This window comes from Phyllobates terribilis, unplaced genomic scaffold, assembly GCF_046119375.1.
Source record: "Phyllobates terribilis strain yellow unplaced genomic scaffold, ASM4611937v1 Scaffold_1__5_contigs__length_1240528914, whole genome shotgun sequence".
NCBI lineage: Eukaryota > Metazoa > Chordata > Amphibia > Anura > Dendrobatidae > Phyllobates > Phyllobates terribilis.
Genome location: NW_027362761.1, coordinates 310,641,319 through 310,667,890, shown reverse-complemented (window position 1 = coordinate 310,667,890; position 26,572 = coordinate 310,641,319). Strand labels below are relative to the sequence as shown.

General features: G+C 42.3%; 1 protein-coding gene across 4 annotated transcripts in view; it reads left to right on the top strand.

Moving 5' to 3' along the window:
- Nucleotides 1–26,572, top strand: part of LOC141259090 (solute carrier family 2, facilitated glucose transporter member 11-like) — a 219,241-nt gene that overhangs the window by 125,567 nt on the left and 67,102 nt on the right. For all 4 annotated transcript variants that reach the window (XM_073674600.1, XM_073674584.1, XM_073674594.1 and 1 more), the window contains 2 exons: nt 50–174; nt 274–403. In XM_073674600.1, the coding sequence (XP_073530701.1) occupies nt 50–174; nt 274–403 (255 nt within the window). The remainder of the gene's footprint in view (nt 1–49; nt 175–273; nt 404–26,572) is intronic.

The following is a 26,572-nucleotide window of genomic DNA, read 5'->3' as shown; positions in this document are numbered from 1 at the left end:
TATGTGTATCTATTTCCTTTTTATCTATGTCATTTTCTTGTTTTCACAGAAAGAAATCTCTGCTCTTTAATAATGTATTTATAATACTCTCTGCAATATTTTGTGGCTTCAGCCGCTATGCCAAGTCCTTTGAAATGATCATACTGGGGAGAATCTTTGCTGGCGTGAATTCAGGTAAAAACTGGTTATTTCACATGGGAAGAATAACAAAAATGCATGTATCTTTGAAACATATATAAGGCTATTTAATTGAACACTTTTACTTTTCCCAAGGGGTCAGCATGAATATTCAACCAATGTATCTTGGAGAAAGTGCCCCCAAAAAACTACGTGGCACAGGAGCTCTATCGTGTGCAGTCAGTACCGCTATTGGGTTAGTTATGGGGCAAGTAGTAGGACTCAGGTAAAGAACATTGAAAATGAAAAAATTATTTTTCATATTGACTTAAAAAGAACATGTCACTTGCTTAAAAAAATTGAGTCCTTGTAAAAATCCTTGAGTTTCCCTGATTCTACTGATCTTTTCCTTTTTGCGCTGCGTTACTCCATTGAAGAGATATTAATATTTGTTGCTTTTAGAGTGCAGCATGTGAAATCTCTGCTTGCAGTCCATCAGGGCGTTTTTTCAGACTTTTCTCTGGGGGCGTGTATTTTTACCGCTCTCAGCAGCTGCCAATCAAAGCTCGGCAGCTGATCTAGCAGTCTTAGACATAGCCAATCACAGCTCAGGAAGGAGGGGTGAAGGCACATCCCCCCCATAGAAAAGCTAAAAATAAACATTTGCAAAGCAATGAACTACATTTTACAGAATAAATTCTGACTTTACATTTAACCAGAATATTGTGAACTCAAAGAGGTTGTCCACTACTTTTAAATTGATGACTTATCTTTAGGATGGGTCATCAATATCTGATCGGCCGGGGTCCGACACCCGTTATTGGTTTCGGCGGCCGCTGGTCGGAGGTACGCACTTGCCGAGCTGCTCCGTCTACTTGTAGTGGCCGGTGTTTGGTTTGGTACTGCACACCCGCCTCTTATTCAAATCAATAGGAGATGGATGTCTAGTACTACAAGTAGACAGAGCAGCTCCGCAAGTGAGCACTTCCGGCCAGCGGACCCCGATAACAGGTGATTGGTGAGGGTGCTGGATGTCGGACCCTGGCCAATTAGACACTGATGACCTATCCTAAAGATAGGTCATCAATGTAAAAGTAGTGGACAACCTCTTAAGCATATACAGAGAAAGTCAGTAACCAATTATGGCAAACACTCACCTGTTCTGAAAGGACTTGCGTTTATATTTCTCGTGAAGATATTCAGCACAAACAATATGTGTAAAATTAATAATGTGTAAATATTCTAGATTTTAGATATCTTGCAAAAGGATACGGAGCTGTTTTGCTTTTTTGTTCTCCCTTTAAAGAAGTTGCTCCATCAAAATTTTTATTCCATAGTCAGTCCTAATTTTCTATGTAATGGTGTGTAACTGTATGAAAATTCTAACTGAGTGCCGTCTTCTCTTAGTTTCCATTTCTGGCCCATGTGACCTGAAATCAGACTAGCTAGCTCACATTAATAGAGAAAGCCACTTCCAGTCCACACATAAAGTCTATGGAACGTCTTATGAGTTTCATAGACTTACACTGGGAAAGCAGCCACCGCTCCATAAAGTAGATTCTGTGCGCAATTAACCCCTTCACCCCCAAGCCTGTTTTCACCTTCCTACCTGGCCAAATCTTGCAATTCTGACCAGCGTCACTTTTTTCGTGACACATAATTCACGTTAGTGGTAAATTTTGGTCTATATGATTTGCTTTTATTTATAAAAATATCGAAAATTTGACAATAAATATGAAAATTTAGCAATTTTCAAACTTAGACTTTTTATGCCCCTTAAATCAGATAGTTAGTGTATGTTTCAGACTATAAGATGCACCGGACCATAAGACGCACCTAGGTTTTAGATGAGGAAAATATGAAAAAAATTGAAACAAAAAATGTTGTCATGATGCACTGTTATGGGGGGAAGTCTGCTGCTGACCCTGTTATAGGGGTAATGTCCCCCAATTCTGAACTAATATCCCCCATCCTGGTATATGTATGCCCCCATCCTGGTATACATGGCACTCCCATCCTGGTATGCATGGCACTTCTATGCTGGTATATATGGCCCCCCTTCCTGTTATATGTGGCCCCTATCCTCATTCTGGTATACATGGCCCACCATCCTGGTAAACAAGGTCCCCCATCCTGGTATGCATGGCACTCCTATCCTGGTATACATGGCACCCCCATCCTGGTATGCATGGCATACCCATCATAGTATGCATGGCACCCCCATCCTAGTATGCATGGCACCCCCATCCCCATCATGCTGCACACATAAAAAAAAATAAACGATTCTCCTCACATCCCCTCTGCTCCAGTGCTGCGTCCTGTTCTGCTGCCAGCAGCTGATCTCACCATGTAAGTAGCGCATGACGTCACTGCCATGCGCCCTCACACGCTGAGGTCAGCTGTCGGAATATTCACTGCTCCCCACGCCGGGACTATGGGTGTGGGGAGTAGTGAATATTCATTTTCCTTAATAGCGCGCACAGTGTCAGCCACAGCCACCGGCAGTGGCTGGGCGATCACGTGTGCCCGCTGTTAAAGTGAATGAATATTCACTGCTCCCCACTCCAATCGGGAGTAGTGAATATTCATTCTCCTTAATAGCAGACACACAGGATTGCCAGCGGCTGCGGCAGACACTGTGCGCACTATTAAGGAGAATGAATTTTCAGTGCTCCACGCTCCCATGGGAGTGGGGAGCAGTGAATATTCATTTTCTTTAGCAGCAGGCACTGTTAGCCACAGCAGGCGCTGCCGCTCACCCCACACCCACATCTCCCACCATCCACAGCCGGACCGTACATCCAGACTATAAGACGCACCCCCCACTTTCCTCCAAAATTTTGGAGGAAAAAAGTGTGTCTTATAGTCTGAGAAATACAGTATACCACAAAAAATAGTTAATAAATAACATTTATCAAATGTCTGCTTTGAAACATGATTTTTTTGTTAGGAAGTTATAACGGTTAAAAGTTAATCAGCAATTTTTCATTTTTCCAACAAAATTTATAAAACCAATTTTTTAGGAACCACATCACATTTGAAGTGACTGAGGGGCCTATGAGACAGAAAGTACCTAATAATCACACTATTTTAAAAACTGCACCTTGACCCACAGGTGCTTCACAGAATTTTATAACGTTGAGCCGTGAAAATGAAAAAAAAAGTTTTTTCCCGCGAAAATTTTGCTTTAGCCCCAAATTTTACTTTTTCACAAGAATAAGAGGAGAAAATGGACCATAAAATTTGTTGTCCAATTTCTCCTGATTACAAAAAGAACACTGGATTTTGGCTGTTGGAGCTGAAAAGAGGACATTGGTAAACCAGGGGAGGAGTTCTGAGGAGATAATTTGCATATTCCCACTGCATTTTGGGGTAAGTGAAGAGTCTCCGCGAGCTCAAAGAACACTGGATTTTGGCTGTTGGAGCTGAAAAGAGGACATCGGTAAACCAGGGGAGGAGTCCTGAGGAGATAATTTGCATATTCCCACTGCATTTTGGGGTAAGTGAAGAGTCTCTGCGAGCTCAAAGAACACTGGATTTTGGCTGTTGGAGCTGAAAAGAGGACATCGGTAAACCAGGGGAGGAGTCCTGAGGAGATAATTTGCATATTCCCACTGCATTTTGGGGTAAGTGAAGAGTCTCCGCGAGCTCAAACAACACTGGATTTTGGCTGTTGGAGCTGAAAAGAGGACATCGGTAAACCAGGGGAGGAGTCCTGAGGAGATAATTTGCATATTCCCACTGCATTTTGGGGTAAGTGAAGAGTCTCTGCGAGCTCAAAGAACACTGGATTTTGGCTGTTGGAGCTGAAAAGAGGACATCGGTAAACCAGGGGAGGAGTCCTGAGGAGATAATTTGCATATTCCCACTGCATTTTGGGGTAAGTGAAGAGTCTCCGCGAGCTCAAAGAACACTGGATTTTGGCTGTTGGAGCTGAAAAGAGGACATCGGTAAACCAGGGGAGGAGTCCTGAGGAGATAATTTGCATATTCCCACTGCATTTTGGGGTAAGTGAAGAGTCTCCGCGAGCTCAAAGAACACTGGATTTTGGCTGTTGGAGCTGAAAAGAGGACATCGGTAAACCAGGGAAGGAGTCCTGAGGAGATAATTTGCATATTCCCACTGCATTTTGGGGTAAGTGAAGAGTCTCCGCGAGCTCAAAGAACACTGGATTTTGGCTGTTGGAGCTGAAAAGAGGACATCGGTAAACCAGGGGAGGAGTCCTGAGGAGATAATTTGCATATTCCCACTGCATTTTGGGGTAAGTGAAGAGTCTCCGCGAGCTCAAAGAACACTGGATTTTGGCTGTTGGAGCTGAAAAGAGGACATCGGTAAACCAGGGGAGGAGTCCTGAGGAGATAATTTGCATATTCCCACTGCATTTTGTGGTAAGTGAAGAGTCTCCGCGAGCTCAAAGAACACTGGATTTTGGCTGTTGGAGCTGAAAAGAGGACATCGGTAAACCAGGGGAGGAGTCCTGAGGAGATAATTTGCATATTCCCACTGCATTTTGGGGTAAGTGAAGAGTCTCTGCGAGCTCAAAGAACACTGGATTTTGGCTGTTGGAGCTGAAAAGAGGACATCGGTAAACCAGGGGAGGAGTCCTGAGGAGATAATTTGCATATTCCCACTGCATTTTGGGGTAAGTGAAGAGTCTCCGCGAGCTCAAAGAACACTGGATTTTGGCTGTTGGAGCTGAAAAGAGGACATCGGTAAACCAGGGGAGGAGTCCTGAGGAGATAATTTGCATATTCCCACTGCATTTTGGGGTAAGTGAAGAGTCTCCGCAAGCTCAAAGAACACTGGATTTTGGCTGTTGGAGCTGAAAAGAGGACATCAGTAAACCGCGCGCCGCATTTTGAAGCTTTTTTTTTAAGCTTTTTTCACTGTTTTCAGAACATTAACAATAAGAACATGGAAGAGTCCAGGAGCCATTTGGTGAGCTGCATATCCTGCTACATGTTCACAGACTTGCCAGTGGAAAAGCCAAACTTCACATGCCAGAAATGCAAGCTTGTGTCCCTGTTGGAGGAAAAGTTGCGAAATCTAGAAGAGAGGTTAACTACCTTGAAAATCATTAAGGAAGGTGAAGAGTTCTTAGACAGAGCAGAATTATCTCTTCATGATTCAGAAAGAGAAGAAATTCGAACTGCACCTGATGAAACAGAGGAATGGAAGCATGTGACCCACAGAAGCAGGAGGATCGAGAGGCAGTCAGCACCCATACTGCTCAGGAACCAGTACCAGGCTCTCACGCAGGAGAACCATGAAGAAATACAGCAAAATAAGACTTTGCCAGCAATGAATAACCTTGTAAGCCCTCAGAATCCTCCTGGATGGAGAAAGAAGAATGTTGTGAAGAAAAAACGGAGAGTGGTGGTCATGGGGGATTCCCTGTTAAGAGGAACAGAGGCCGCTATCTGCAGACCAGACATAACCTCAAGAGAAATGTGCTGTCTTCCAGGAGCAAAAATTAAAGATGTGTCTGACAGGATATCAAGACTCTTCAGACCTACAGATCACTACCCATTCCTGCTAATACATGTGGGGACAAATGACACCGCAAGAAAGGACCTGGAAACCATCTGCAGTGACTTTGAAGACTTAGGCAAGAAAGTGAAAGAATTGGGAGCGCAGGTGGTCTTCTCATCCATCCTCCCAGTGGATGGCCATGGAACAATGAGGTGGAATAAGATTCTACAGGTGAACAACTGGCTACGTCGATGGTGCCGTCAACAAGGATTTGGATTTCTGGATCACGGAATGAATTACCTATACGATGGACTACTTGCTAGAGATGGGGTGCACCTTACGAAGACTGGAAAACATGTATTTGGAAGTCGCCTTGCTACACTCATCAGAAGAGCTTTAAACTAGAACAATGTGGGAAGGGAAGCAAAAGGCCAGAAAAAGCCATACAGCTGACAAATACTATTGAGATCTCTGCTACTGGAAGTGGAAAGGAAGAACAAAGACAAAACAATTTAAATAATAAAAATATGGGAGGAAGAAAAACCAATCACAAACTAAAATGTTTTTATACAAATGCACAAAGCATGGGCAACAAACAAGGAGAATTGGAACTACTAATGCAGGAAAAGGAATATGATGTCATTGGAATCACTGAAACTTGGTGGGACGATACACATGATTGGAATAAAAGGCTAAAAGGATACAACTTATTTGCAAGAAACAGACTTGATAAACGAGGAGGAGGTGTTGCATTGTATGTTAGAAAAGCGTATATCTGCACAGAGATTGAAGCTTCAGAGACTGGGAGTTCTGTGGAAACTGTTTGGGTAAGAATACAAGGAGAGAACAACGGAAAGGACACCATTGTAGGCATTTACTACAGGCCACCTGGGCAAGCTGAAGATATGGATGAACTCTTTATGTATCAAATGACCAAGTTCTCCAAAAAATATGACGTAGTGGTCATGGGAGATTTCAACTATCCAGACATTTGTTGGGAATCTCTCTCAAGTAAAACTAACAGGTCAAGCAAATTCTTATCCTCTCTTGCTGACAAGTTTATCTTCCAAAAGGTAGGGGAGAAAACAAGGGGATCTGCTACTTTGGATCTAATCCTTATAAACAGGGAGGAAATGGTTGAGGAGGTAAAGGTGGCTGGGACCCTAGGAGGCAGCGATCATGCTATTATAGAATTTTGGATAACTAGAGGAGGAAGACATGTGAAGACTCAGACTTCAAGGTTAGATTTTAGAAAGGCAGATTTTAAGAGACTCAGAAAGAGAATAGGAGGGATCCAATGGCTGGATGTCCTTAAGGACAAAAATGTCCAGGAAGGATGGGAAATTTTTAAAAATGAGATTCTCAAAGCACAATCGTTAACAATCCCGAAAAGTAGGAAGAATGGGAAGCATTTAAGGAAACCAGGATGGATGAACACAGAACTTAAACACATGCTAAAAAGAAAGAAAGAAATGTTTATTAAATGGAAAGAGGGAGGCATATCTAAAGAAGATTATAATGCAGTCTGCAGATCCTGCAGGGCACGTATCAGGTTAGCTAAAGCTGATAATGAATTAAGGCTTGCAAGAGATGTCAAAAGCAATAAAAAAGGATTTTGGGGGTATGTCAAAAGTAAAAGAAAAGTCAAAGATGCTATAGGATTTTTACAGGATGAAAATGGAGAAATGGTAAGAGAGGATGTTGAGAAGGCCGAACTTTTTAATTCCTATTTTGCATCTGTTTTCTCTCAGAAAGAAAATGTAACATCAACTGATCTTCACTGTCCTTTTAAAGGAATAGAGGAATCCAAGTTATCTGTAAACAGAAAGATTGTGAGGGAATATTTAGCTAACATAAATGAGTTCAAGTCTCCAGGTCCAGATGAATTACACCCCAGAGTACTGAAGGAGATCGTAGAAGAAATTTTAGAACCACTCTCCATAATCTTTGAAAATTCTTGGAGAACAGGAGAAGTCCCAGAAGACTGGAGAAGAGCAAATGTTGTTCCTATCTTCAAAAAGGGGAAGAAGGTGGACCCAGGGAACTATAGGCCGGTGAGTCTGACTTCTATACCAGGAAATTATTAAACAACATGTATGTAAGTACATGGATAAGAATGAAGTGATTAACCAGAGTCAGCATGGGTTTGTAACTAACAAGTCATGTCAGACTAACTTAATTTCCTTCTATGACAGAATCACTGACTGGGTGGATCAGGGAAATGCTGTAGATATAGTATATCTTGACTTCAGCAAAGCATTTGACAAAGTATCTCACACCATCCTTATTGAAAAAATGACCAAGTATGCAATGGACCAGGCAACTGTTAGGTGGATTCATAACTGGCTTAGTGATCGGACTCAAAGGGTGGTTGTAAATGGCTTCACATCCAGCTGGATGAATGTCTCAAGTGGGGTACCACAGGGCTCCGTCCTGGGACCTGTATTGTTCAACATCTTTATCAATGATTTAGATGAAGGAATTGAGGGTAAACTGATTAAATTTGCTGATGACACAAAGCTAGGAGGGATAGCTAATACTAGAGAAGAGAGAGAGAGGATTCAAAAAGACCTAAATAAACTGGAGCAGTGGGCAGCAACCAACAGAATGGTTTTTAACAGGGAAAAATGCAAAGTACTACATCTGGGCAATAAAAATGAAAAAAGCATATACAGAATGGGAGGAATAGAGCTAAGCAACAGTACATGTGAAAAAGACTTAGGTATACTAATAGATCATAGACTGAACATGAGTCAACAGTGTGATGCAGCAGCAAAAAAGGCAAATACAATTCTGGGATGTATTAACAGAAGCATACAGTCTAGATCACGTGAAGTCATTATCGGTCTTTACTCCTCTTTGGTCAGACCTCATCTGGAATACTGTGTACAGTTTTGGGCACCACATTTTAAAAAAGACATAGACAAACTGGAGCAAGTTCAGAGAAGAGCGACCAAAATGGTGACTGGTCTGCAAACCATGTCCTATGAGGAACGGTTGCAGGATTTGGGAATGTTTAGCTTGCAAAAAAGAAGACTGAGAGGAGACTTAATAGCTGTCTACAAATATGTCAAGGGCTGTCACATTGTAGAAGGATCATCTTTATTCTCATTTGCACAAGGAAAGACTAGAAGCAATGGGATGAAACTAAATGGGAGGAGACACAGATTAGATATTAGAAAAAACTTTTTGACAGTTAGGGTGATTAATGAGTGGAACAGGCTGCCACGAGAGGTGGTGAGTTCCCCTTCAATGGACGTCTTCAAACAGAGGCTGGACAGACATCTGTCTGAGATGATCTAGTGAATCCTGCTTTGAGCAGGGGGTTGGACCAGATGACCCAGGAGGTCCCTTCCAACTCTACCATTCTATGATTCTATGATCATAGCAACTGGACCCACCAGCCGATAATAGAAAATATTGTTAAACTGCTAAGTATCTATTGTAGATCGTAATCCCTATGTGTCTTTACTGGTCATAACCATGTATTGACATGAAGAAAATATGAAGAGAATGCAGAGGGACACCCATCCAATAAACTTGTTAAACTCCTAAGAGGATTAAACCATGTACTCCTGTATTCATGTGTGGCAAGCTGTCATATATCTAAATCGTCAGATTACTACAAATATCGTATGAATAATTGTGACTCATTGTATATACACATATAGTTAAATAAGTAATAATAGGGTCACATGCATATAAAGGTGGAACTGAATCAGATAGAGGAGCGGGATAATTGTTAATGAATATAATTACCTACATGCAGCCCTAATAGTTGATCATGTCAATATGTCTGCATGGTCACTTAGTAACAATATAGCATGGGGTTCTAAACATCCTACATCCATAGTGAGCCAAAGTGATAAGAAAAGAGACTCTGGGGAGTACAATACCTGGTGATCCGTGGTGTCGTGCTTTGCACGGCAGGGCTCGGAAGGGAAGGCGCGCCATTTAAGTTTTTAAATGCAAAATTTGCTGGAGTAATTAGCGGACACCATGTCGCATTTGAAGAGCCACTGATGGGCCTAAACAGTAGAAACCCCCGGTAAGTGACACCTTTGTGGAAACTAGACCCGTCAGGGAACTTATCCAGATGGGTGGTGAGCACCTTGAACCCCCTCAATAAAGAAATCACATTTTTTCACAAAAATGTTTTTTAGCCTCAATTTTTTATTTTCACAAAGGTAACAGCAGAAAGTGGACCCCAAAATTTTGTTGTGAAATTTCTCCTGAGTATGTTGATACCCCATATGTAGGGGAAAACTACTGTTTGGGAGCACAGCAGGGCTCAGAAAGGAAGGAGTGACATTTTGAAACGCAGACTTTGATGGAATGGTCTGCGGGTGTCATGTCGGGTTTGGAGAGCCCCTGATGTGCCTAAACAGTGGAAAACCCCCACAAGTGATTCCATTTTGGAGGCTACACCCCTGAAGGAATTTATCTAGACATGTGGTGAGCACCTTGAACCCACAGGTGCTTCACAGATTTCTATAACGTTGAACTGTGAAATTCAAAAAATATGTGAAAAGGAGAGCCAATTGAATTCTGGAGTGCAATTTTGGCTAGAATAGATTGCGGATGCCATGTCACATTTGAAGAACCCCTGACATGCCAAAACAGCAAAAAAAAAAACACAAGTGATCCCGTTTTTGAAAGTACACCTCTCGAGGAATTCATCTTTGGGTGTAGTGACCATTTTTAACCCTCAGATGATTCACAGAATTGTATAATATTGGGCCGAGTAAATTAAAAATTATGATTGTTTCCACAAAAATGTTGCTTTGGCCCCAAGTTTTTAATTTTGAAAGGGGATAATAGGAATAAATGAAGAGTACAGTTTGTTATGCAATTTCTTCTCAGTATGCCAATAACCCATATTTGGACGAAAACTACTTTTGAGGCACAGTGCATAGCTCAGATGGAAAGGAGCACCATATTGGAGTTCAGATTTAGCTGGAATGGTTTGAGGGTGCCATGTCACATTGCCAGAGCCCCTGAGGTGCAGGATCAGGAGAACGCCACCTTAAGTGACCCCATTTTACAAACTACACCTCACCAATGAATTCATCTAGGGGGCAGTGAAGATAGAATAATTACATTTTTACCACTAAAATGTTGTTTTAGCCCCAAGTTTTTAATTTTTATAAGGGCTAATAGAGAAAAATGAACTTCACAGTTTGTTGTGCAATTTCCCCTGAGTTCGCCAATACCCTACATGTAATCGGGAAATATTTTTCATGCACAATTCAAAGCTCAGAAGGGAAGGAGCGCCATATTATAGTGCAGATTTACTGTTATGTCTTGTGGGTGCCATGACCCACTGGAAGAGCCCCTGAGGTGCCAGAACAGCAGTATACCCCATAAGTGGCCCAATTTAGCAAACTACACCTTTCAATGAATTCATCTAAGGCCGGTTTCACACGTCCTATATTTCCTGTACCGGAAAAAACGGTACCGGAGATATCTGTGTCTGTGTGTGTTTTACGTGTTGCATCCGTGTGCGGCCTGTGTGGCGCATCAGGAGCACATGTATCGGCGCCTGGGAATCAGCGCTAAAGTTAGTGCTGTTCCCAAGCGCTGGGTGCTGAACACTGCCCTCATCATGGTTCCAAGCCGGCGTTGTGATGAGCACCAGCAGGCACAATGATGAGGGTAGAAGTAGTCTGCTCCCGCAGTGTCCACATGTAAAAATAAGAATAAAATAATAAATTCCTTATACTCATCTGTCCAGAGATGTTCCCCGCTGTAATCCTCTGACCGCTAGCACAGAGGAGCCGGGGAGAATGAGCGGCCCCGGAGCTCAGCTCAGGAGCAGTATCCTGTCACTCACTGATATGTATGGAATCTCTACATTTCCGTTTAAACAATCCCACAGTGCCGGATGAGCCCTGTAATAAAAGCTGATATCAAACAAGATGTATGTGCATTACAGGTGAAGCAATTGTAACGCAATTGTAATTGTAACAAGTCTTATGATACAATTAAGAACAGTAAAGCTATGATAGAAAGTCCTGCAATTCAAATGAATGCGATGCCGCAATGGTATTACGTCCTTCAATTGTTATCTGAAGGGTTAACTTACTTGGAAAACCATTCTTAAAGAAAGGTCCATAAGTGGATGTTGGGACAAAAGATGTTTTGCCAAGATGTGTTGCGGGAGCATCCTCCCATCTTTCTTGTATTGACGTCCCTATATGCAGAGCGCTCCGGCCGGTAGCGTTACTGGACCTATGGTGCACGTGAAGATGGCGTGTGACGTCACTGAATGAGACTACGGAATGCCGATGTGGCCAAAGGAACCTCTCGCGTTTCAAAGTTTCACGGTCCTTCTTCATCAAGGTATGGCCATGGCACGATGAGTTTCCATATACCGTATTTTGCGGATTATAAGCCTATAAGATGAACCCCAATTTTTGGGGTGGAAAATAGAAAAAATATTCTTTAAAATAAAATGGCTGGAGGGGTCGGCGGCAGTGGTGCGTGGTCACAGGAAGCAGGGTCGCTGCTTCTGGAGGCCGGTGGTGGAGTCCACTTTCCCATTCAGTACCGAAAAATACGGTATATCCTCAGTGAAATCCATTCTCAATCATTAATGATTATACAAAGAAAGCGGATGCCCAAAATAACACTGCAATTGTTAGTGACTCTAATAGGCTGAAGATTTAAAATTGAAATAATAAAATCAGATACTTTATTAATAAACGATATGTATAAAATATAGAAAAAAAATATATGTATATAGTGGGGAAAATAATTATTTGATACACTGCAGATTTTGCAAGTTTTCCCACCTACAAAGAAGGCAGAGGTCTGTAATTTTTATCGTAGGTACACTTCAACTGTGAGAGACAGAACCTAAAAATAAAAAACAGAAAATCACATTGTATGATTTAAATAATTAAATTGCATTTTATTGCATGAAATAAGTATTCGATCACCTACCAATCAGCAAGAATTCTGACTCTCACAGACCTGTTAGTTTTTCTTTCAGAAGGCTTGCTGCTCAGGCTGCACCTCAATGGGGATGGTGCAGCTGTGCTGGGGGGAGAAAATGGCTAGAATGTTGGAGAAGTGTTTAAACTAGGGATTGGGGGGGAGGGTATTCATTTTATAGGTGGGGAAGATAGTGCAGATAGTGACCTGGGCACAAATAAAGAAATTGGGGGTGGGGTTAGAAAAGTCAATATAGTAAGATGGAATAGAGGTACAGAGAGATACATAAAATGCATGTACACCAATGCCAGAAGTCTCACCAACAAAATTGAGGAATTAGAATTAATTTAGGTGGAAAATAATTATGACATGGTGGGGATATCTGAGACATGGCTGGACGAGAGCCATGACTGGGCAGTTAATTTACAGGGCTATAGTCTGTTCAGAAATGACCGTACAAACAAGCGAGGGGGAGGGGTGTTTATATGTAAAATCATCCTTAAAACCCATCTTGCGTGAGAATATATGTGAATCTAATAAAAATGTAGAGTCCCTGTGGGTGGAGATAAGGGGAGGTGGAAAAAATAATAAATTACTGATAGGGGTTTGTTATAAGTCTCCAAAAATAATGGAAGCAGTGGAGAATATCCTCATAAAGCAAATAGATGAAGCAACAACTCAAGGAGAAATCATTATTATGGAGGACTTTAACTACCCTGAAATACATTGGGGAACAGAAACCTGTAGTTCCAGCAAAGGTAATAGGTTTTTGACAACTATGAGAGACAATTACCTTTCACAACTGGTTCAGGACCCAACAAGAAGGGGGGCACTGCTAGACCTAATATTAACCAACAGGCCAGACCGCATATCAAATATACGAGTTGGGGGTCTCTTGGGTAATAGTGATCACAAAATAATAAGTTTTCATGTATCCTTTAATAAGATGTGTCGTAGAGGGGTTACAAGGACACTAAACTTCAGGAAGGCAAATTTCCAACGGTTGAGAGATGATCTTAGTGCAGTAAACTGGGACGATATCCTGAGACATAAAACTACACAAAGCAAATGGGAGACATTTATTAGCATCCTGAATAGGACCTGTGCACAATATATACCCTATGGGAATAAACATGCTAGAAATAGGAGGAAACCACTATGGCTAAATAGAGCTGTAAGGGGCACAATAAGTAACAAAAAGAAAGCATTTAGAGAACTAAAGCAAGTGGGGAGTGACGAGGCATTAAATAAATACAGAAAATTAAATAAATCCTGTAAAAACCAAATCAAGGCAGCAAAGATTGAGGCAGAGAGACTCATTGCCAGAGAAAGTAAAAATAATCCCAAAATATTCTTTAACTACATAAATAGTAAGAAACTAAAAAATGATAGTGTTGGCCCCCTTAAAAATAGTATGGGTGAAATGGTGGATGAGGAAAAAGCCAATATTCTAAATGATTTTTTTTCAACAGTATTTACACAAGAAAATCGCATGACAGAAAACATGATCAGTGATAACAAAAATTCTCCATTAAATGTCACTTGCTTAACCCAGCAGGAAGTACGGCGGCGTCTAAAAATCACTAAAGTTGACAAGTCCCCTGGCCTGGATGGGATACACCTGCGAGAACTGCAGTAAAGTCACAGATAGACCATTATTTTTAATCTTTAAAGATTACATAATAACAGGGTCTGTACCACAGGACTGGAGTATAGAAAATGTGGTGCCAATATTCAAAAAGGGGGCAAAAACCGAACGTGGAAATTATAGGCCATTAAGCTTAACCTCTACTATGGGTAAAATCCTGGAGGGTTTCCTAAGAGATGCTATACTAGAGTATCTGAAGAAGAATAACCTCATGACCCAATATCAACATGGGTTTACGAGGGACCGTTCCTGTCAAACTAATCTGATCAGCTTTTATGAAGAGGTAAGTTCCGGACTGGACCAAGGAAATGCAGTGGATGTTGTGTATATGGACTTTTCAAAAGCTTTTGATACGTTTCCACACAAAAGGTTGATACATAAAATGAGAACAATGAGGATAGGGGAAAATATATGTGGGTTAAGAACTTGCTCAGTGATAGGAAACAAAGAGTGGTTATTAATGGAACACACTCAGACTGGGTCTCAGTTAACAGTGGGGTACCACAGGGGTCAGTATTGGGCCCCCTTCTTTTTAACATATTAATGACTTTGTAGGGGGCATACAGAGTAATATTTCAATATTTGCAGATGACACTAAACTCTGCAGGGTAATCAATACAGAGGAGGACAATTTTATATTACTTGAGGATCTATGTAAACTAGAAGGTTGGGCTAATAAATGGCAAATGAGCTTTAATGGGGATAAATGTAAGGTAATGCACTTGGGCAGAGGAAACAAAATGTATAATTATATGCTTAATTGTAAAACACTGGGCAAAAATGTAACTGAAAAAGACCTGGGTTTATTGGTGGACGACAAGCTCACGTTTGGTGGTCAGTGTCAGGCAGCTGCTACAAAGGCAAATAAAATAATGGGATGCATTAAAAGAGGCATAGATGCTCATGAGGAGAACATAATTTTACCTCTATACAAGTCACTAGTGCGACCACACTTAGAATACTGTGTACAGTTCTGGTCTCCGGTGTATAAGAAAGACATAGCTGAACTAGAGAGGGTGCAGAGAAGAGCGACCAAGGTTATTAGAGGACTGGGGGGTCTGCAATACCAAGACAGGTTATTAAACTTGGGGTTATTTAGCTTGGAAAAACGAAGGCTTAGGGGTGATCTTATTACTATGTACAAGTATATGAGGGGACAGTACAAAGACCTTTCTACTGATCTTTTTACTCTGAGGCCAGAGACGGGGACAAGGGGGCATCTTCTACGTCTGGAGGAAAGAAGGTTTAATCATAATCACAGATGCGGATTCTTTACTATAAGAGCAGTGAGACTATGGAGCTCTCTGCCGCATGATATTGTAATGAGTGATTCACTACTAAAATTTAAGAAGGACATGGATGCCTTTCTTCAAAAGTATAATATTACAGGTTATATATACTAGATTCCTTGATAGGGCACTGATCCAGGGAACTAGTCTGATTGCCGTATGTGGAGTCAGAAAGGAATTTTTTTCCCCAATGCGGAGCTTAGTGTTTGCCACATGGGTTTTTTTTTGCCTTCCTTTGGATCAACATATTAGGCTATGGGTTGAACTAGATGGACTTAGTCTTCCTTCAACCTTAAAAACTATGTTACTCTTCACTCATTACTTGTATCAATTGCACCTGTTTGAAATCGTTACCTGTATAAAAGACATCTGTCCACACACTCAATCAATCACACTTCAACCTCTCCATCATGGCCAAGACCAAATAGCTGTCTATGTACACAAGGGACAAAATTGTAGACCTGCAGGCACTGCAGCCTTGTGAGTCGTGCACAGTCTTCTGGGGACTAATCCCCGTCCGTCTAGTCTTCCGCTTCTTGGAGGAGTTAAAGGAAGCCACACAGCTACCTCTTCTAGACTGTAGGTCCCGGGCTTAATGGGAAAGTCTTGGTCCGATTTACAGGCCGGCGATTTTCTGCTGCTGGACCGACTGTGCTGCTGCTCCTTTCCCTGGTCCTGTAACCACTGCCCTCAAACAGTCACTTCCCCCAGTATCCACTGTCCTGCTCCTCCCACACTTAGCAACTCTTATTCTTTTAACTATTTCCTACCTTAACTCTATCTTATATTAAAGTGCCCACCTCTGCACTGCCCAGATCCTATCTAAACCTAACCTGACCCTGCAGCTAACAGGTCCGACAACTGTCACATACATGTTCATATACATATAATAAGCAGAGTATAATACATTGTGCAAAAGGAGGGAAGAGGCACATGACTGTTCCGATCACCCCCTTACAGAAGAACCCATGGCTACTGTTTTTGGCACAAGGTTAGAGCAGGCTGGGTTTTTATAAAGCTGGGAAATTTGCATCACCTGGCCTTTCCTAACGATGATAGTGAACAAGCCATAACCCTAACAGGCTAATTAAGGTCTGAAACCTTGGTCAAAGTTTTCTGAGCACACAAATCTCCAAGGGTGCTTTCGGCTATGACTGTATACCCGATTTTTTGGTGGTTGAACCATAACTCTCAAGTGGTACTTTTGCTGTCTTGTGGTCATATTTGACACAGAACTTTGCTTTATTCCCTATATCCACTCACTCACTCGCTCATGTTTCCTGCATCTTAAAAATATCTCCAGAATCCGACCTTTTCTCACCTTTGAAACTGCAAAAAACACTTACGCTCTTTACTGATCGGTCTCCCTCTAACCAAACTTTCTCCTCTCCAATCTGTCCAGAATGCGGCAGCCATGGTCATATTTCTGTCCAGTCGCTTCACCGATGCCTCCACCTTGTGCCAGTCATTACACTGGTTGCCCATCCACTACAGAATACAATACAAACTTGTCTCTGTCACCCATAAAGCTCTTCACAGTTCTGCACCACCCTATATCTTATCCTTCATTACTATCTATCACCTTATCTGTGTCCTCCATTCTGCAACTGACCTAAGACTAACATCCTCCATAATCCGTACCTCACACCTCCGTCTCGAAGACTTCTCTTGTGCTGTGCCAGTGTTCTGGAATGCTCTACCCCAAATGATCTAACATATCTAGCCTCTATGTTTTTTAGGGTGCTTTAAAAGCACATCTCTTTAGACAGGCCTATCACCTCAACTTACTAACCTAACTCTTCCCTGTTCCCTCCTTCTAAATGTTAATTATAGTCTGCTCCCTCCAATTTACTTGTCTCCGCATCCTCCATGCACCCAATAGCACATGGTAACTGCACTTAGACAAATACTGATGGCTGATTACCGAAACAAATTCCCAGTCGTTTCAGATGGTCGAGGAATGGTTTAATGTTCTGGGTCTAATTTATGATGACCCCGACCGTGTCTTTCTGGCTGAGTCTCAATTACTTTGGCTTCAGCAGGGAGACCGGCAAGTTGAGGAGTATTGCTCCATAGATGGTCTACGGATACTAGGTGGAATGATCCCACGCTCCATAGCCAGTTTTGTCAGGGGCTCTATGAGAATGTGAAAGATGCCTTTGTTTTATATGACACCCCTGTCTCCCTGGAGGCTGCCATGTCTCTAGCAATCAGAGTAGATCACCGTCTACGAGGGAGACAAAAAGAGACACCTCAATCTTCGAGGGATCAGGTATCAATGGAATCTAGAAATTGTTCCCATAAAAAGGATATATAGACCCATTTCTATATTAATCAATAAATCTTGGGGGTACTTAAAATAACTCATATCAAAACCATTACCACCAAGTAAACAATGAAAAGTATCCACTACATTATATCAAATTTAAATTCTAAATCTTTATTAAATCAATAGACAGCAACAGAGACTCCCGTAAAAAAAAAACCTTAAAAACCCATTAAAAAACAGAATAGGGCAGTGTGGTTACAGATCAGTAGGGTACATGATTAGTTTATACATTGATGCAGCGGTAATGTAATCAATCACAATGCATGATTATAAGGCAGTAACTAATTCATAACTCTCATTATTACAATATAATATAAACCATGCTTCATAACATTAGATGGTGCCCCCAGTCAAAGTAACTCCAAGTGAGTCAATCTTATATATCACCCCTATCAGACTGAGAAACTAGATATAGAAAAGCGCCTATGCAGAATTTGAAAAAATCCCATACTGACCATTTGCCATTGTGTAATAAACCATACTGCATACTACTCCAACGCATGTTTCTCGTGCAGCTTCGTCTAGGGCTGTTTCTACTGAGGAACCTATGCAGTTGGGTGGGACGACTCGTTGCACCGGTCCTCCTGCAGTTTGGCGCAAAGAGGGAGTGTGTTTTTTTGTGGCAAGAAGGGGAATTTTGTGGGCACCTGTCCAGCCTTACATAGCCGCAAACAACGGTCGAAAAACTAAGAAGCCTGTGTTTCGGGGAGGTTACCAACCCGGGTGTACATATTTCCTCAATGGGCAGGTAGCAATTCTTATTACCCGCCGAGATCCATTTAGGCGAAAGTAAGTTGGTCATTTCGGCCTTTTTTGGCAGTGGACCGGGGTTTAATCTGGGGCGGGGTATTTTACTCAGGTCGTTCTATAAATACATCTGCAGGTAGGGGCCATGCACTTGGAATCTATCAATTGTAATGTGTTAGAGGACTTGCACTCCCCTGTGATTCTTGGACTACCTTGGCTGACGTTACACAATCCTGTGGTGGACTGGCTGACTCAGGAAGTAGTAAAATGGAGGGATTACTGTCAAAAACACTGCATGTGCACACATATAGCTAGGGTTGCTGCCCGATCTCTGCCGGAATACCTGTTTTATTTTGAGGATGTGTTCTCGGAATGGATGTCAAGAACTTCCACCTCATCGACCATATGACTGCTTCATTAATTTAATTTCTGGGGCCAAGTTGCCTAAGAGAAAGTTATATAACGTTTCAGGTTCAGAGAAGCAGGCCATGAAGGACTATATCACAGAAAGTCTAGCTAAGGGTCATATCAGGCCATATCAGGTAAGAAAAAAGATGAGGGGTTATGTCCCTGCATAAATTTCCGAGAACTAAATCGGATTACGGTTCGGGATCTGTATCCTCTCCCTCTCATTCCGGATCTGTTTAATTAGATCGTCGTGGCTAAGTGGTTTTCCAAACTGGACCTTATTGGGGCTTATAATGTCGTCCGTATTATGGAGGGGCGTGAGTGGAAGTCTGCTTTTAATACACTAGAGGGACACTACGAAAACCTCATTTTCCGTCATCTAACAGGTAGATTTGTGGTAGACTATCTGGACGACATTGATTTATTCAACCGGACCTAGAGTCACTTCAGGTACATGTCAGGCAGGTCTTACAAATACTCAGGGAAAATAAATTGTATGTCAAATCACAGAAATGAATGTTTTCGGTTTAGGAGATCCCTTTTCTGGGGTATTCATTATCGTCCACCAGTTTTCACATGGATCCGGCGAAATTCCGGGCAGTACTGAATTGGGATCATCCTGAAAACTTAAAAGCATTGCAAAGGTTTTTGGATTTCGATAATTATTACCGCAAATTCATCAATAACTTTTCGGTAGTGGCCAAACTACTTACGGGTATGACCTGAAAAGGGATGTATTTTTTTTAAATGGTCCAGTACGACCTGTGAGGCATTTGCTACTTTGAAGAGATGTTTTGTTTCTGCGCCGATTCTTATACAGCCTGATGTCACACAGCCGTTCACTGTGGAGGTTGACGCACCAGAGGTGGATGTTGGGGCTGTGTTGTCACAGGGTTCATCTCCAAGCAAATGGCGTCCGTGTGTATACCATGATTAAGACATCTCACTGAAACGCGTTAGTTTTTGTATCTTTGGCTATTCCTTGTGAACCGGTGCATACAGATTTTAATATTTCTACAATAAAGATGGATTTTTAACTCTTTGTCATCGCTTTTTTTCTTTTTGCGTGTGTATACTTCTCCAAGAAATTGTCATCCTCCAAGAAGAACTATAACATTAGTAATAGGGAGTTCTTGGCAATAAAGTTGGCCTTTGAGGAATGGCATCATTTTTTTACAGGGGGCAGTTCATCTGGTCTTGATAATCACTGATCATAAAAATCTTTTGTATCTGGAATCTGCTAAACGTCTAACACCTAGACAAGCAAGTTGGTCATTGTTCTTTACTAGATTCAACTTTTTTGTGACGGCACATAAGAACATTAACGCGGATGCAATGTCTCGTTTTCCGAGAGGAGAAAGTAATTGCGAGTCAGTTCCTATGTTATAGAAAGGAGTAGTTATTGCTACTATATTTTCCGATCTGGAGAAGGGGGTCCTAGAGGCTCAGGGGGACGCCCCTGCTTCCTGTCCTTCAGGTAAACTGTTTATCCCTGTGAACCTCCGTCTTAGAATTTTGAGTCAACATCACGATTTGGTCCTGGCTGGACATCCTGGTAGTAAAGCCACCATAGATCTACTTACTCGTAGTTTTTGGTGGTCTGGGGCACATCTGGATGTTGGGGATTATGTAGCCGCCTGCAGTACTTATGCGCGTTCTAAGACCCCACATACTCGTTCATCCAGGGCTCTTCAACCTTAGGAAATTCCCTGTAAACTATGGACTCATTTGTCTGTAGATTTCATCACTGATCTACCCGTGTCAGCAGGTAACACAGTAATATTGGTGGTGGTGGATAGATTCAGCAAGATGGCTCATTTCACTGCTCTACCTGCTTTACCGAATGTTAAGACTTTGGCAAAAACTTTATTAAAGAAATCGTGAAATTACATGGGATTCCATCTGATATTGTTTCTGACCAGGGTTTTAATTTATTTCTAAAGTTTGGAAAGCATTTTGTGCTTGCTTAAGGATTCATCTTTCTTTTTCTTCCGCCTTTCATCCACAGTCTAATGGGCAAACTGAGCGAGTGAACCAGTATCTTGAGACATATATTAGGTGCTTTGTGTCCGAAAAGCAGGAGCATTGGGTTTCTGATTTACCTCTAGCTGAGTTCGCTGTGAATAACCGTTGTCATGAATCTACTGGCAAGTTCCCGTTATTCGGGGCATATGGTTTTCCTCCTCAATTCTGCACTTTCAACAGGAAAGTAATAATAATAATAGTTTTTATTTTTATAGCGCCAACATATTTCGCAGCACTTTACAAATTTTAGGGGGGACATATACAGACAATACAGAATAAGCATATCTCATATCGAAAGGAGTGAGGGCCCTGCTCACAAACTTACAGTCTATGAGGAAATGGGGGAGACACAAAAGGTAAAAAGTACATATATTGTATAATGCAGCCTTGATATACCAAATAGGATAAATAATAATACATGGACTGGTCGCCAGCCAGTATGTGTACAGTTCTGACAGAGACTATTAAGTGCATGGTTGGTATGAACCTGAAGTTGAAGAAGATTTTAATATGGGGGAAAACTGGGACGGACAGAGTGTGTTTAGGCGATACGCCAGTCTAAAGAAATGTGTTTTTAGGGTTCGCTTGAAACTGTGGGTATTGGGAATTAATCGAACTGTCCTGGGTAGTGCATTCCAAAGAATTGGCGCAGCACGCGAGAAATCTTGGAGACGGGAGTGGGAAGTTCGGATTATGGAAGATTTTAGTTTTAAGTCATTTGCAGAACGGAGGCACGTGTAGGGTGGTAGACTGAGACAAGAGAGGAGATGTAGGGGGGTACTGAAGCATGGAGCTCTTTGTGGGTAAGCGTGATAAGTTTAAATTGAACTCTATATTGGATTGGCAACCAATGCAATGACTGGCACAGGGAAGAGGCATCGGTGTAGCGGTTGGCGAGGAATATGATCCTGGCTGCTGCGTTAAGGACGGATTGGAGAGGGGAGAGTTTAGTAAGAGGGAGACCGATTAGTAGAGCATTGCAATAGTCAAGACGAGAATGTATAAGAGCTACTGTAAGAGTTTTTGCCGAGTCAAAGGTGAGAAAAGTCCTGATTCTTGAGATGTTTTTGAGGTGTAGATGACATGAACGAGCAAGTGATTTGATGTGAGGAGTGAAAGAAAGATCTGAATCAAAAATGACCCCAAGACAGCGGGCTTGTTGCTGGGGAGTAATGGTTGAGCCACAAACAGAAATGGCAATATTGGGCACAGGTAGGTTAGTGGAGGGAGGAAAGACGAGTAGTTCAGTTTTTGACAGATTCAGTTTTAGGTAGAGGGAGGACATAATGTTAGACACAGCAGAAAGACAATCACTGGTCTTTTGTAGTAATCCAGGGGTGGTGTCCGGAGCAGAGGTGTATAATTGGGTGTCATCAGCATAGAGATGGTACTGAAAACCGAATCTGCTGATTGTTTATCCAATAGGAGCGGTGTATAAGGAGAAAAGAAGGGGGCCTAGGACTGATCCTTGAGGAACCCCGACAGTAAGGGGAAGTAGGGAGGAGGAGGAGCCGGCAAAAGACACAGAGAAGGAGCGGTCAGAGAGATAGGAGGAGAACCAGGAGAGAACAGTGTCCTTGAGGCCAATAGTGCGGGGCATAGTGAGGAGGAGCTGGTGATCCACAGTGTCGAATGCTGCGGAGAGATCCAGGAGAATCAGCAGGGAGTAGTGACCATTAGATTTAGCTTTTAGTAAATCATTAGAGACTTTAGTGAGGGCAGTTTCAGTAGAATGTAAAGAGCGGAAACCATATTGTAAAGGGTCAAGAAGAGAGTTGTCTGAGAGATAGCGGATGAGATGGGAGTGGACCAGGCGTTCCAGGAGTTTAGAGATAAAGGGAAGATTGGAAACAGGTCTGTAGTTGGCCGTGCAGTTCTGGTCAAGGGATGGTTTTTTAAGTAATAGTTGTATGCTGGCATGTTTAAAGAAGAGGGAAAGATACCAGATGAGAGGGAAAGGTTGAAAATTTTAGTTAGGTGAGTGGTGACAGCTGGAGCAAGGGACTGAAGGAGATGTGAGGGAATAGCGTCACTGGTGCAGGTGGTAGGGCGAGAAGATGCAAGGAGCCTGATCACTTCATCTTCCGTGACTGGTTCAAAGTCAGAAAGTGAGCAGGATACAATGTGGCGGGGGAGAGCATGCATAACATTTGGGGATTGGGAGAAAATTTCCTGTCGGATATGGTCAATTTTTTCTTTGAAATAATTGGCCAGATCGTCAGCGCTGAGGTCGGTGGTCGGGGCCTGTGTTGTTTGATTGAGGAGAGAATGAAACGTGTCAAAGAGTCGTTTAGGATTATTGGAAAGTGAGATGATGAGGTTGTTAAAGTAGGTTTGTTTGGAGAGGTGAAGGGCCGAGTTATATCTTTTCAGCATAAATTTATAATGGAGGAAATCTTCGGGCAAATTTGATTTTCTCCACAGCCGTTCAGCGCACCTGGAGTACCTCTGGAGAAGACGTGTTTGAGGCGTTTGCCAGGGTTGTCACAGTCTATGCTGAATTTTTCTTTGTGTAGGAGGTGCGGCTTCATCCAGGGCGCATAGCATTATTTTGTTATAATGCTTCAATGAGAAGGAACGTTTTTCTTTGTCTATTACATCAGTGTGGCAAGGCGTTCTTAATAATTTGAGGATGGGGTCCAAATATAAGAGTATGGCTGATCGGAAACGCTTGGTGGGTCCAAACCTGTGCGTTGGTGATTTGGTGTGGTTGTCCTCGAAGAACATTAAATTAAAAGTTCCTTCTTGGAAACTGGAACCCCTATAAAATAGTTGCTGGCATCAATCCAGTAGCATTTCGCCTTGCTTTGCCACCCACTTTAAAGATCCATAATGTGTTTCACCGATCACTTCTCAAAAAATATATTGCTTCATCTGAACCATGTCCACCACCACCTTCCCCAGTAATTGTTAATGGGAATCTGAAATTCCAGATAGCTAAGATTATCGATTCACACTTTGTACGCCGGTGTCTTCAATATTTAGTACATTGGAAAGGTTATTGTTCTGAGGAGAGAATGTGGGTAGCGGCATCTGATATTCATGCATCAGGTTGGTCCGGTCTATTCACGCCTCACATCCAGATAAACCTGGTTCTGAGGGTCTGTGGCCCCTCTTAGGAGAGAGGATAATGTCACGGGGATACCACCACAGAGAGGGGCATGAAGATTGCGGCATCTGGTTACACAAAGACCTGCACTTATTAGATCTGCTTTACCTTCCTTTTAGCAGTGCAGGTCTTCTTTGCTCTGTTATTGCAAGGGTTAATCAGTTCTGTCTATCTCCTGGAGCTCTCCGCCCTGAAATGTCTCCTCTGTTCTGTGTTGACCACTCCTCTCAGGTATATATGCTCACCACTTGCACTAGGGAATTGCCGGTGATAGCTTACAACTTCCTGGTTTAGTGTTGAAGTCTGAATTAGTAGCAGTAATAATAATAATAAGTTTTTATTTTTATAGCGCCAACATATTCCGCAGCACTTTACAAGTTTTAGGGGGGACATATACAGACAATACAGAATAAGCATATCTCATATCGAAAGGAGTGAGGGCCCTGCTCGCGAGCTTACAGTCTATGAGGAAGTGGGGGAGACACAAAAGGTAAAAAGTACATATATTGTATAATGCAGCCTTGATATACTGAATAGGATAAATAATAATACATGGACTGGTCGTCAGCCAGTATGTGTGCAGTCCTGACAGAGGCTATTATGTGCATGGTTGGTATGAACCCGAAGTTGAATTAGATTTTAATATGGGGGAAAACTGGGACGGACAGAGTGTGTTTAGGCGATATGCCAGTCTAAAGAAATGTGTTTTTAGAGTTCGCTTGAAACTGTGGGTATTGGGAATTAATCGAACTGTCCTGGGTAGTGCATTCCAAAGAATTGGCGCAGCACGCGAGAAATCTTGGAGATGGGAGTGGGAAGTTCGGATTATGGAGGATTTTAGTTTTAAGTCATTTGTAGAACGGAGGGCACGTGTAGGGTGGTAGACTGAGACAAGGGAGGAGATGTAGGGGGGTACTGAAGCATGGAGCGCTTTATGGGTAAGCGTGATAAGTTTAAATTGAATTCTATATTGGATGGGTAACCAATGCAATGACTGGCACAGGGAAGAGGCATCGGAGTAGCGGTTGGCGAGGAATATGATCCTGGCTGCTGCGTTCAGGACGGATTGGAGAGGGGAGAGTTTAGTAAGAGGGAGACCGATTAGTAGAGCGTTGCAATAGTCAAGACGAGAATGAATAAGAGCTACAGTAAGAGTTTTTGCTGAGTCAAAGGTGAGAAAAGTCCTGATTCTTGAGATGTTTTTGAGGTGTAAATGACATGAACGAGTGAGTGATTTGATGTGAGGAGTCAAAGAAAGATCTGAATCAAAAATGACCCCAAGACAACGGGCTTGTTGCTGGGGAGTAATGGTTGAGCCCCAAACGGAAATGGCAATATTGGGCACAGGTAGGTTAGTGGAGGGAGGAAAGACGAGTAGTTCAGTTTTTGACAGATTCAGTTGTAGGCAGAGGGAGGACATGATGTTAAACACAGCAGAAAGACAATCACTCGTCTTTTGTAGTAATGCAGGGGTGATGTCCGGAGCAGAGGTGTATAATTGGGTGTCATCAGCATAGAGATGGTACTGAAAACCGAATCTACTGATTGTTTGTCCAATAGGAGCGGTGTATAAGGAGAAAAGAAGGGGGCCTAGGACTGATCCTTGAGGAACCCTGACAGTAAGAGGAAGTAGGGAGGAGGAGGAGCCGGCAAAAGACACAGAGAAGGAGCGGTCAGAGAGATAAGAGGAGAACCAGGAGAGAACAGTGTCCTTGAGGCCAATAGTGCGGAGCATAGTGAGGAGGAGCTGGTGATCCACAGTGTCGAATGCTGCAGAGAGATCCAGGAGAATCAGCAGGGAGTAGTGACCATTAGATTTAGCTTTTAGCAAATCATTAGAGACTTTAGTGAGGGCAGTTTCAGTAGAATGTAAAGAGCGGAAACCAGATTGTAAAGGGTCAAGAAGAGAGTTGTCTGAGAGATAGCGGATTAGACGGGAATGGACCAGGCGTTCCAGGAGTTTAGAGATAAAGGGAAGATTGGAAACAGGTCTGTAGTTGGCCATGCAGTTCTGGTCGAGGGATGGTTTTTTAAGTAATGGTTGTATGCTGGCGTGTTTAAAAGAAGAGGGAAAGATACCAGATGAGAGGGAAAGGTTGAAAATTTTAGTTAGGTGAGTGGTGACAGCTGGAGCAAGGGACTGAAGGAGATGTGAGGGAATAGGGTCACTGGTGCAGGTGGTAGGGCGAGAAGATGCAAGGAGCCTGATCACTTCATCTTCCGTGACTGGTTCGAAGTCAGAAAATGAGCAAGATACAATGTGGCGGGGGAGAGCATGCATAACATTTGGAGATTGGGAGAAAATTTCCTGTCGGATATGGTCAATTTTTTCTTTGAAATAATTGGCCAGATCGTCAGCGCTGAGGTCGGTGGTCGGGGCCTGTGTTGTTTGATTGAGGAGAGAATGAAACGTGTCAAAGAGTCGTTTAAGATTATTGGAAAGTGAGATTATGAGGTTGTTAAAGTAGGTTTGTTTGGAGAGGTGAAGGGCA